Below are 11,326 nucleotides of genomic sequence, written 5' to 3'. Positions count from 1 at the left end.
ACGCTAATATCGTTATCTTTATAGTTATCTTTATAGTTATCGCTCTTGGTGTGAACGGGGCTTAAGGCACACCTGTGCAATAATCATTCTGTCTAATCAGCATCTTGATATGCCTCACCTGTGAGGTGGATGGATTATCTTGGCAAAGGAGAAGTGCTCACTAACACAGATTTAGACAGATTTGTGAACAATATTTGAGAGAAATAGGACTTTTGTGTACATAGAAAAAGTCTTAGATCTTTGAGTTCAGCTCATGAAAAATGGGGGCAAAAACAAAAGTGTTGCGTTTATAATTTTGTTCAGTGTATATAGCACTTTATACAATACACAAATGATTACAGTAATACACAGGAAAATAACATTGGTAATGTTATTAATGTAAAATTTTAGCTTTAAAGCAGCTCTACAGCAGACAATAATTTCATTATTCAGTCAAGTCACCTTTATTTGTATAGCGCTTTATACAATACTTCATACAGTACAATTCTATATTCTGATATAAAAGGCAGTGATGGTGTGAAAGTGCACTTATAGCCAAAGGGTGATTGTTTGAAAGCATGTTTTGCTAAAGGCTAAGAGCACAACAGGGTTGTGGGGTCAGTCTCAAAAGAATAACAACTGTCAGAGAACATGGACTGAGTTTAAGAGCTGTGATTTTGGTGGAAATGGGAGAAATTGTCCAGAATTGTAACATCAACAGTTCTTTAGAAGTTCAGCCTCCGTTGAAGAGGAGCTAATATTAAAATGTTCTCAGGAGGGTGGAGAACCCCCATGTACAGTATGCCAGTGAGTTCACCCCTGCAGCTAATTTCTTATCAGTTAATGGAATATTTCACCCCAAAAATTCACTGACATTCAGTCCATCCAAAATGTAGATGAGTTTGATTTTTTTTCATCAGAACAGATTTGAAGAAATTTGGATGCCATCAGAATAGCTGATTAAAGCATCACAATAATTCACAAGTAATCCACATGACTCCAGTCTATCAAATTCACTGCAGAGGATCCATTGGTGAGCAAAGGGCATGATGCTAAATTTCCCCAAATCTGTTCTGATAAAGACTCATCTACATAATTTTAATCAAATTTTCATTTCAAAGTTTTAAACTCTCCTTGTTACACTCCTCAATCTCCACTACACTTTTACTTTTGTTGTACTACACTCCATATGGTTTTACATTTGGGAAGAACCCAAATGTGTGTAGAAACTTGAATTAAAATTTCTCTGTCCAATAATAAATTGTGTTCTATTCGTAGGTTCAGAAGGAGTTTCAGAAGGAGCCTAATAATTCAGTCAATCATTATTACTAGTGAATATAAGCAGCAGTCATTGCACTGTCCCAGTGAAAATTCTTCCGGCATCCCTCCGCCTTCCCATCTCCTCCTCTATTTCTCATTCTTCCTCCACATAGTACCATTATTGGTTGGCACTCGAGCTGAGACTGTGCTGTATACTGTGATGTACATTCATAATTGTCAACTCCTGTTTCAGGCCCATTGGACAGTCATCTATATATTCAAAACACCTACCACCAGGCAAAAACAAATAAAATGTTTAATGTTTATCTATAAATTTGCTAGCTTTCTTAAAAGCCTTGATTTGAATGAGAACATTTCCTTGCTAAAAAAAAATATCTCCAGATCTGAATTAAAGAAATGTTATAGGTTCAGTGTAGGCTCTGGTAACTACATCTGCAGAGGTGTGAAGTGATGGTACTTCATCACTATATTTATGTATTATTCTGGTAAATGAAACTGAATACTTAAGATTTTACTAAGTTATGCATCATAACTTATGACAACATCATCTATGGTCATGTGATTTGGGTAGTGACCCGAAATAACGAGACTGCAGATACAAGTGGCTGAAACGAACCTCCTTCAAATGGTGTCTGGTGCAAAACAGCTCAGTTATGTATGCAACCTCTGTTCCCAGAGTAGGGAACGAGATGCTGTGTCAGTAGCTGACGCTATGGGATCACCCTCTAGGTGTGACAATTGTCTGAAGCCCATATAGAAGCATGCCGGTTCATTGACTGATGGTGCTTGCGCCATCCACTGAGGCACTACATCACGTAAAATTCAAAAGGACGTACTTGCACCATCACCCCTAAGATTCCAATGAAGAAAGAAAAGCAGGACTGAGGAGTATGTCTCGTTCCCTACTGTCAGGATTATGTTTAGTTTGTCTGTGTTTTAGTTTTGTTTTTTGCTTGCCTGCCTGCTTATCTGAGTTCCTTGTTTGTTGCCTTGGTTACGGTTTTGAGTTACACACCTGTTTGTAGTTGAGTTGTGCATTATCTTGTTTCCTTCCTTAGTACTTCAGTGTTTATATACTCCTCTTTTTGTATCCTTGGTGATCCGTTCTTGTCTATGAATGTTTTGGAGAGGCGCATACAAGCATTTTTGGACCTTTACCATCTTTTCCACTATGATGACTGCCTGTGTGTGCTTTTCTGCACAAGCTTAAATGCTGAGATGAGAGTGGTTCCCCCTTCACAATCTACGAGAGTAAAACAGCATGCCAGCCACAGCCACCACCCCAGCGATGAACCAGCCTGAGACCACTGCAAACGTGAAACCGGAGCCCGCCATGATATCAGTGCCAGTCACGAGCACTGAGTCGAAGAGCATCCCGGAATCCAAGCCCAATGAAACATCTGACCAGGTGCGTGAGCCAGCAACAACCTCAGTGTCTGAGGAAATTCTGGTAGAGTTTGAGGGGATGACGTGGAGCCCTACCTCTTCTACAATGCTGATGAAATAGCGCTGATCGACTGGGAGAGTGAGTGCATCCTGCCTGTGTCATTTCCCTGCACTGAGCCGAATGTCAGCCGAAAGGGTCGTTCCTAAGATGCCTGCTTGTTCTTTGTTGATCAAGATAATTGTTCCTGAGAAGTATGTCTGTCCTGTATAGTCCAAGAGAACTGTTTGTGAAACCCCGTGTGCACTGCCCAGTCCTTCAGCCCTTCAGCTCCTCACACACTGGTTCCACCTTCCTGCTTGGATTTGCCTTAGGCTTTGTGTTTGCCAGTCCAAACTCCACCTTGGCATCCTCATCCTTGCGGGGCCCATGCTGGCTTTTTGCGGGCACAGTGGGCTAGGGCCAGCCCACACCAAACCTAAAGAGGCCCAGTACAGGCTTGCCCAGGTGAGGCCCACAGCTTTGGGCTCACCGAAGGGTCTCTGTGAGCAGCCCACGCTATGGGACTGCCCACATTAATTCAATGATGGCCCGGTGTGGCCAGACATGAGCCTGTTAATAAGAATTTTGTGGGCAGTTTTCTTCCTTACCACTAGGGATGCTAGAGTGTTTTAGGTTTCCTTAAGTAAAGCCATGTGGTAGAGAGAGTTAGCAATAGCAAGCAGCAGTAGCCAGCATGGCTCACCTGCTGAGCACATTGTGCTGTGTCCTGGTTGGGAAACGTGTCATTTCAAGCCCAGTCTAAAGGAGTTTTTTTTTTTCTATTTAAATGTGCACATTGCTGATGTTTTTTGCAGAGATAGTACATGTATATATGGCCTATGTTTGGACTGATGCTAAGAGTTTAAATGTATTTGTATGCATTTTAGAAGGACTCTTTATTGGTGAGGTTACCACATCATGGTCCAGTTTGAATATGGATTTAACGTTTTTTCCCAAAGACTTAAGTTATAGTAGCTGAAAAGTATTTAAAGTGAAACAGATGTATTGTTATAGATCAGGGGTGCATCCTGTTCCTGGAGATCTACCTTCCTACAGAGTTCAGTTCCAACCCTGATAAAACAAACATGTCTGTAATTATCAAGTGCTCCTTCAGATCCTAATTAGTTGGTTCAGATGTGTTTGATCAGGACCAGGGTTCTTCTTCTTCTTCTTGCTTTACGGTAGATCAGAGACTTATAAGTGCATTACTGCCACCTATCTCTCAAATGGGGTTGGGCACCCCTGTTGTAGATTAATAGTGTGGACTAAGTGAGGGCTGCCCATGCAGCCCGCTGGGGGCCCTTAGGCTAGCCCTAAGTGGGCCCGTAAAGGGCCAGTGCAGGCTTGTTTTCAGGGTCGGCTCTGCCTTGTCTCCTCCTTCCCTCAAATCCACCTGGGACCATCGTCTCTACAGCACCACTGGGCTTCATTGTCCCTCTCGCTCTGCCTTGGTCATTCGTCACTCTATGGTCCTGCATTATGGTTCTTCTGCTGAGAGTTTCTCCCTGGCCCCTCCATCCTCTGGGAGTCCCTGTTCAGTCTATGTCCTCCACCTAAGCCCCCTCCTGCTTGGCGCATGACAATTCCGCTTTAAATTGTGTTCTAAATAGCAAAACTCATGTTCTGAGAAAATACTTTTGCGCGAATAATAATGATCATTTTTGTGAACTTGACTTTGTTTGATGGCTTTGGAACATAGACGGTAAAGACAGACATAAGGATGCGCTCGTTGATCAAACAGTCCATTGGCTGGGTTGAAAAGGTCAGATGACAGTAGAACCTCTGTTCACAGGTGTCGCGCACAGGCAGTAGCCTAATGATAACCCCTTTAGTGCCCTTCCCAATATTGTGACAAACACCATATTTAAAAGATAGAATTTGAAGGAAACTGTAAGATATGCACGTTTTATTTTCAAAATGTTTTGTTATTGATGCGGTGAGTCAGCTATTTACACTGCAAAAAAATTATTTCCATAAAAATATAGGCTATAAACATTCTAAAATATATGTTTACCTTTTAGGCAAATTGCATAAATTAGAATAGTGATGTCTCAAAACGCATTTATAGTCCGTATCTCATATCAACGTATTTCTACCCTTAACTGTGTTAAACATGGTGTCACGTGGATGGAATATGCTTGGAAATGATATGCAGATGACGTTATGCATATTAAAACTATGCATTGTAAGCTCCATATATGGCTATTTCGGGGAGGAGACGGGGTGGAGATTCATGTACGCACAATCTTCCACTGACTGGGTATTACAAAGGGAATTTTGCGCAGGTTCTGGCGTACGCATGGCTTTATAAATCTGAAAACTTTTGTACGTACACAAAATCTAGGTTTTGTGCGTATGCACACATTTAGGAAGAAATCTACGTAAAGTTTTATACATGAGGCCCCAGACCCAAAGATTCCACATCTCTGCACAAGAGTGATAAACCGTTCCCTAAGCCTGAGACAGCAAGTCCATTCTGAGCAGAATCTCCCAAAGAGGCCCCTCTAAGACCAATTAGATTCCACTCCTGGGATGGCCAAAACGGAGCTACTAATATCAGACAAACTTTGTCGTCCCTTACTCTCAATAGAACTGCTGAAAGCAGCCAATTGATGGGAAAGCATACAGGCTGGTCTTGGGCCACATCAGTGCCAGAGCATTCAGTTCCAGAGGTGATGGAGGAGCCAGAGAAAACCAAAGTAGGCAATGAGTCATCTTACTTGACACAAAGAGATTCACTTCTGCCTAACCAAATATCTGCTATAACATGTTTACCACATGAGGGTGTAACCTCTATTCCCCGGAGCTCAACCCGTGCCTTGAGAGCAAATCTTCTCCCAGGTTCAGATGACCTGAAACATGAATCGCCCTGATGGTCGGTGACGATAGCCTTGTGGTTAGTGCGGTGACCCGAGTTCAATTCCTGTCAAGAGGTCCTTTGCTGATCCCACTCTTTGCCCAATGCTTTCCTGTCAGCTCTCTACTGTCCTATCCCAATAAAGGCATACAAGGCCATAAATAGAACTTAAAAATGCCCTGGTGGACAAACTGTGCCCAGAGTAAGATGTGCCTCGCCAACCTCCATAGGGAACAATAATGTAACCCTTCTTGATGAATCAAATAAACTACTGATGTATTGTCCATCCTGACCAACACATGGCAGTCTCTCAGATGCAGAAGGAACTCTGTCAAAGTGGGGAACACTGCCAACATCTCTTCCCTCTGGGAAGGAGGTAACTCTTCTATGGCCCTGTTCTCCAGAGGATGAAGTATTTCCTGCCTCAGCACTGGAGCTTCCGCAGGGACAACCATTGTAGGGAGAATTCTGTTGAAGTGAGGGGAACCGCACCAAAATTGGATGGTATAACTGAGCGGTATGATTTGCATGACAGAGATCAGCATAGGTGAATCTCACTGGGTAGATGAAACACACTTGACCACTCGCACATGATCTGGGGAGAGAGAGAGAGCTATAGGGACACATTCGTTGACTCACTCTCCATTGGTTCTAGCTTGGCATCAGAACCCCAATTGTCTGGTTCATGTGGTGCTGCAGCAACAGCAGAACCAGAGCAGCGGGGCTTAACGAATGTCCTTTTTTCTTCAGAAAGAAGATGAAACTAGAGCGGAGTACCTTTAATTTAAAATTGTCACAATGGTGACAATCCAACAGGCCATTAAGCGCTGCCTGGGCATGTTTAATCATCAAACATTTCACACAGCTATCATGCTAGACGCACTTGCGGGAACTTATCATGTTCACCCAGAGGAGAGAACTGCTGAGGGTGGCAGAGGAACATGATAAATTGACCTAAATTCCTCGGTCTTGCAGATAAACCACTTCCTAAAGACAGAAAATCTTATGGGACAAGAGCGTCCTTTTGAGGCATCAGTGATTTAGTGCCTCAGTAGCCACCGCTAGCACCATCAGCCAATGAATTGGCATCATTCTATACTGGCTTCAGACAATCATGACACCTGGAGGGTGTTCCCATAGTGTCAGCTGCTGGCACAGCATCGAGTGAACCTATGAAAGGGAAAAATGTTCTTTTGTTCCCCTCCATCTAGTTGTATTACAAAGCATCACAAACCATTTAATCATAAAAAAGTGCCCTCTATTCGTCACATGTCATGTTCTCATTCCTGTGCTGTTTGTTCATCTCTAGTCTTGCTGAGAATTGTTGATGGAAGGCTGAGAGCACAGGCTTGTCACCCGAGGAAAAAATATTGCCCACAATTATGATTAGGCTTGACATTATTATGTGTATGGTGTAAGCTGGTTATATGAGCCGAAAAGAGATGATGTGGGACAGTGAACTAATCGTGTCATTCCACTGTCCTGTGTGATCAGTCCAAATGGGCCAGAAACTGTAGGACTGGGAACAATTGCCTCTGGGCATTAACATCAGAGTAAATGCTGCTCTCAAAGTATTTCGTGGTTGTTTTATATAATTATTTTATTCTTAAAACTCTTGAAGTGTGTAGTTTTTGTGCCATTAATGACATTAACACTTTATTTAAAAAGGTATTTTAAGTTGTTATGGTGTAATTACACAAATAAGTACAGAGTAGTACTAATTAACTACATGTACTTCAGGTTAAGGTTAAAGTTAGGGTTTGGTTTATGGTTAGTTGCTTGTAATTATGCATAATTTACTCTTACTGTATTGATATAGTAAGTGCATGTAACATGTAACTGTCACATTAAAGTAAAAAGTTACCTTGGGTTGATCAAACGAACAAATCAATGTTTTTAAAACATCACAACATTTTTCATTAAGTCAACCTACAAATGACTTAAAGTCAACCTTGCATTAGAATACAAGAAAGGATTTTAATATCAACCATCAGGCCACTGCCTGCACTGCTGAGTACATCCACATTGTATAACTATTGCTTTGTTCTTGAGTCACCTTTTCAAATAAAACTGTCTTTTTTCTTCTGTGGCTATTTTAGCATGGTGCTGATTGTGTTATGTGTGATGCAATTTTAACTCATGTAATGCATTATTGTTGAAGTGCCTGTTCTGTTTCAAGTGTTGCTTTGTGTGGGGCTGACATTCATAGACTGCTGTAACAGCATTGGCTAACATTAGCTCAACATGAAGCAACGTGAAACCAAAATCTATCCAGACACAGTTTGATTAATTACGGTGTTGTGATCGTTACGCTAAACATCATTCATCATACATGACAACACCATCCTCTAGTCGTAAAATGTCAAAGTTGTGCTATGTCCTAAAGGGGTAAAATTAGCTTAATGAAACTCCGTTTAGTTTACATTACATCAATATACATTTAAATTTTAATTTAGGAGTATTCTGCAAAAAATAATATTGCATCTAATGAAAAATTAGCAGAACCAATTTTTGTGTTACTTGTTTATAAAACCATTCTTATTTAAAGGGGTCATATGATGCGATTTCAAGTTTTCCTTTCTCTTTGGAGTGTTACAAGCTGTTCGTGAATAGATAAGATCCCTAAAGTTGCAAAGACTAAAGTCTCAAAACCAAAGAGATATTCTTTATAAAAGTTAAGACTTGTCCTCGCCCTCCTAAAACGGCTCGTTCTAACACGCCCCACATGTCTACGTCACGATGTGGGAAGATTTGCATAACACCGCCCAAATGTTCACGCAAAGAAAGAAGGCATAACTTTTATTCTCGCTGTAGTATTGTTGCCGCCATGTCGTGGAGGCGCTGTGTGTTTCGTTGTGAAAGCGAAACTACTTTGTTTGGTCTTCCAAAAGAGGACACGACTAGAAATCAGTGGTTAAGTTGTATTTACAACACTGTTCCAGAACATTTCAACCCGGAAACTCAACTCAGAAAGGCGGGGCATAGAGGAGAAACAATAATGTACAGTATGTGGAAAATAATGTGTTTTTTAACCTTAAACTGCATAAACACATTTCATTACACCAAATACAGAAAATAATGTTCTTTTTTAGCAACGCCATATGACCCCTTTAAATTGAGACACTGACTTAATTGTCACAATTTAAATGTGACAATTTAAAGAAATGTGACAATTTAAAGAAATTAATTCTGCTCAGTCTGTTATTATCTGTAAAATACAGCATTATGGCAAAATAGTTGATTTCCTTTTATTGTTTAATAATAAATGTGAGTTACAATATGCATAATTAGGATTTACTAAATAAGATAATAAATCAGCCATTACTCAAACAATCTATATCCACAACCACCAACCATTTATATATGTCATCCAAACACACAATAAAGGTATAGTCTTTCAATACTGAGGCCACACTGTTGCTGCTAGCAGAAGTCAGATTCAATGCCTAATGTTAAAAGAATAGCTAAAATACCAAATTCACTCAGACTATGTACTTCCAATCCACACTTGGAATACAAAAGGAGGCATATAGCACAATGTTCACGCTTCTCTTCTCCATATAATGATAGGGAATGAGGATAGATGCTGCTTAGGTCCAAAAATGACAAAATAAAACAAGAGAGAGAAAAAAATTAATAACATAAAATCCATTAAGGCATACTAACTGTGCACTAACTTTGTGTTTACAGTCATATCCGCTCAAATATGGCACATCAAGACATTTCGTGCCAGGTTTGATGTCAGCGATGGCAAACAGCATTGGTTCTCACATGTTTTGGGCTGTTCGTGATGTCCCATGTATGAATATGCACTTGACTGAATGAGAACGGACAAATGCAAAACACAAATTTCATTTTTGGACAGATCTCATTCATTGTTTTTTTTTAAACATTATAAAGATTCTTCAAAGAAATCTGTCTGCAACAGTAAATCAACTGTTTATCAATAGGCCGAGTAAGAGAGCAAGAAGGTGGCTCATCCTTGCTAATTAGCTGCCTTTAAAATGTATGCATAAATTGAAAGACAGTAATCGGTAACATTGATAACGTCAATAACATATGAAAACATTCTAAACCCAAAACTCAACAATGGTGAGACGTTACTAGTTCCAATCACATAAGCCACTGCTCTTTCTCCTTACTGAAATGTTCTGCCCACTTCCTGGTGAGCTCCAGATAGTGGTCTGGCTGATGGGGTTTGTAGTCCAAATACAGACGGGCCACAGTCTTCTTAGGCACGGCCCTCTCAATCTGAGTTCCTTCATGCCACTCATTAAATGACGTTACTGTGATGATATCAGGCCTTACGGACATCGCTGCCTGCAAAGAGGTCTCGTAATATCGTCCATTCACTCTGTTGCGTGTGTTGTGGTTGTTCCACGGCCGGACGGCGGTGTCCATATAACCAGGTCCAGCACTAGGCACAAACAGCAAGTTGTTCTTGTCGCAAAATGCTTTGATCGCTTTCCAGTTCTGGTGAGAAGATCCAAAGGAAAAGCCATTCGAAGCAAAGTAGGTGTACATGCCGTCGAACCCGCCAGCCAGGATGTCCTGCTTGTGACGCTCTTCCACAATGAGGGCCATGAAGATGCCATCGTAAGGAGTTCCTCGGAGACTGTGAGAGCCTCTGACGGTCAGCAGCTCAGCCCAGGCCTCCGGTGGGGTAAGGTAGGAGTCGTACACATAAAAGAGCGGAAGGATCTTCCCAGTGCTGGACTTGAACCTGTAGAAAGCCCTGTGTTTCCCGTATCTGTAAAAAGATTATTTATTTATTTAGTGTTTATTTATACTGAACTCAGTTTAGAACATATCAGAGTTGTAATCAGTGCCGATCCTAGACTTCTGGGGGCCCTATACAAAACTGTGCCGGGGGGGCGATGGGGGGGTTATGAATGAATGAAACGCCTTTGTCCGTGTTCACTCCGTCTCGAATCGCGCTCACGGAAAGCACTTGAGAAACAGTGTCTTGAGAAACAGCAGTACAGATGACTGTATTAACTGATACTCAGATCATGTAAACCTACACGTTTTACATAATGTCTTTCTTTCCAAAGCATTCCTGTTGCTAGAGAACAATTCAAGGACAAATTACTTTAATATATTTGGTAAACAAAACGACTCTGCATGCTACAGTCAGTAGACTGTTACAGTGTTATAGATTTACACACTGCAGCCATTGTTCTCTTGAACCTGAGCCACAATACCATCGGGTCATGTTATACGTTCTGTTTCATGAATGATTAATGGAGGAAAAGACCTCTATTTTTAAAAGACCGCTCTCTTTTCTGTTCGCCAGGCTGGATTGAATTTCACCCCAACTCCTGAGTTCAAAGCAAGCCAGCTCATCAGGATGGAGAAGGGCTAGACTTTCAGGTTTGCAGACAGGTTCGTTGTGATCTTTAGTTCTGGAACGGCGCAGGAGGTATTGAGGAGGTGCAGCTTACTTGTCTATGATGTATTTGATGTTGTCGTGCACAGTGAGGTCTGTCCGGCCTTTGTAGGGCTGCAGGTGAAACGCAACCTGAAAAGAATTAAAGTTAATGAAGTAAGACAATCTCTAGCAGATTCTAAATCATGTATCATTCAAACATACAACACATCTGTCTGTATACCTGTAATAAACTGATGCATATCTTGATAATGATATAGTAGAGGGCATACAGATGCAACTAAAAAGTAATTGGACACTTAAGTTACACTAAAAAAATGTGTAAATGTCATTGTATTGACTTGCAAAATATCAAAACAGGTGTTATCTGATCAAATAAACGCTGCATGGGAAA

The 11,326-nt window shown here is 41.0% G+C and overlaps 1 protein-coding gene across 1 annotated transcript in view; it reads right to left on the bottom strand.

Moving 5' to 3' along the window:
• Positions 1–8,812: 8,812 nt before the first annotated feature.
• LOC107719841 (glycoprotein endo-alpha-1,2-mannosidase-like protein) overlaps positions 8,813–11,326 on the bottom strand; it is a 13,061-nt gene continuing 10,547 nt past the window's right edge. Inside the window, exons 3-4 of the mRNA XM_016527373.1 lie at positions 10,988–11,064; positions 8,813–10,293 (exon numbers count right to left, since the gene is read on the bottom strand). Coding sequence (XP_016382859.1) covers positions 9,657–10,293; positions 10,988–11,064 — 714 coding nt within the window. The 3' untranslated portion in view covers positions 8,813–9,656. The remainder of the gene's footprint in view (positions 10,294–10,987; positions 11,065–11,326) is intronic.

The sequence above is a fragment of the Sinocyclocheilus rhinocerous genome, unplaced genomic scaffold (assembly GCF_001515625.1).
Source record: "Sinocyclocheilus rhinocerous isolate Xijiao unplaced genomic scaffold, SAMN03320098_v1.1 scaffold1563, whole genome shotgun sequence".
In the NCBI taxonomy this organism is placed as follows: Eukaryota; Metazoa; Chordata; class Actinopteri; order Cypriniformes; family Cyprinidae; genus Sinocyclocheilus; species Sinocyclocheilus rhinocerous.
The sequence above is the reverse complement of the archived record's forward strand: the minus strand, read 5'-3'. Positions and strand labels throughout refer to the sequence as shown.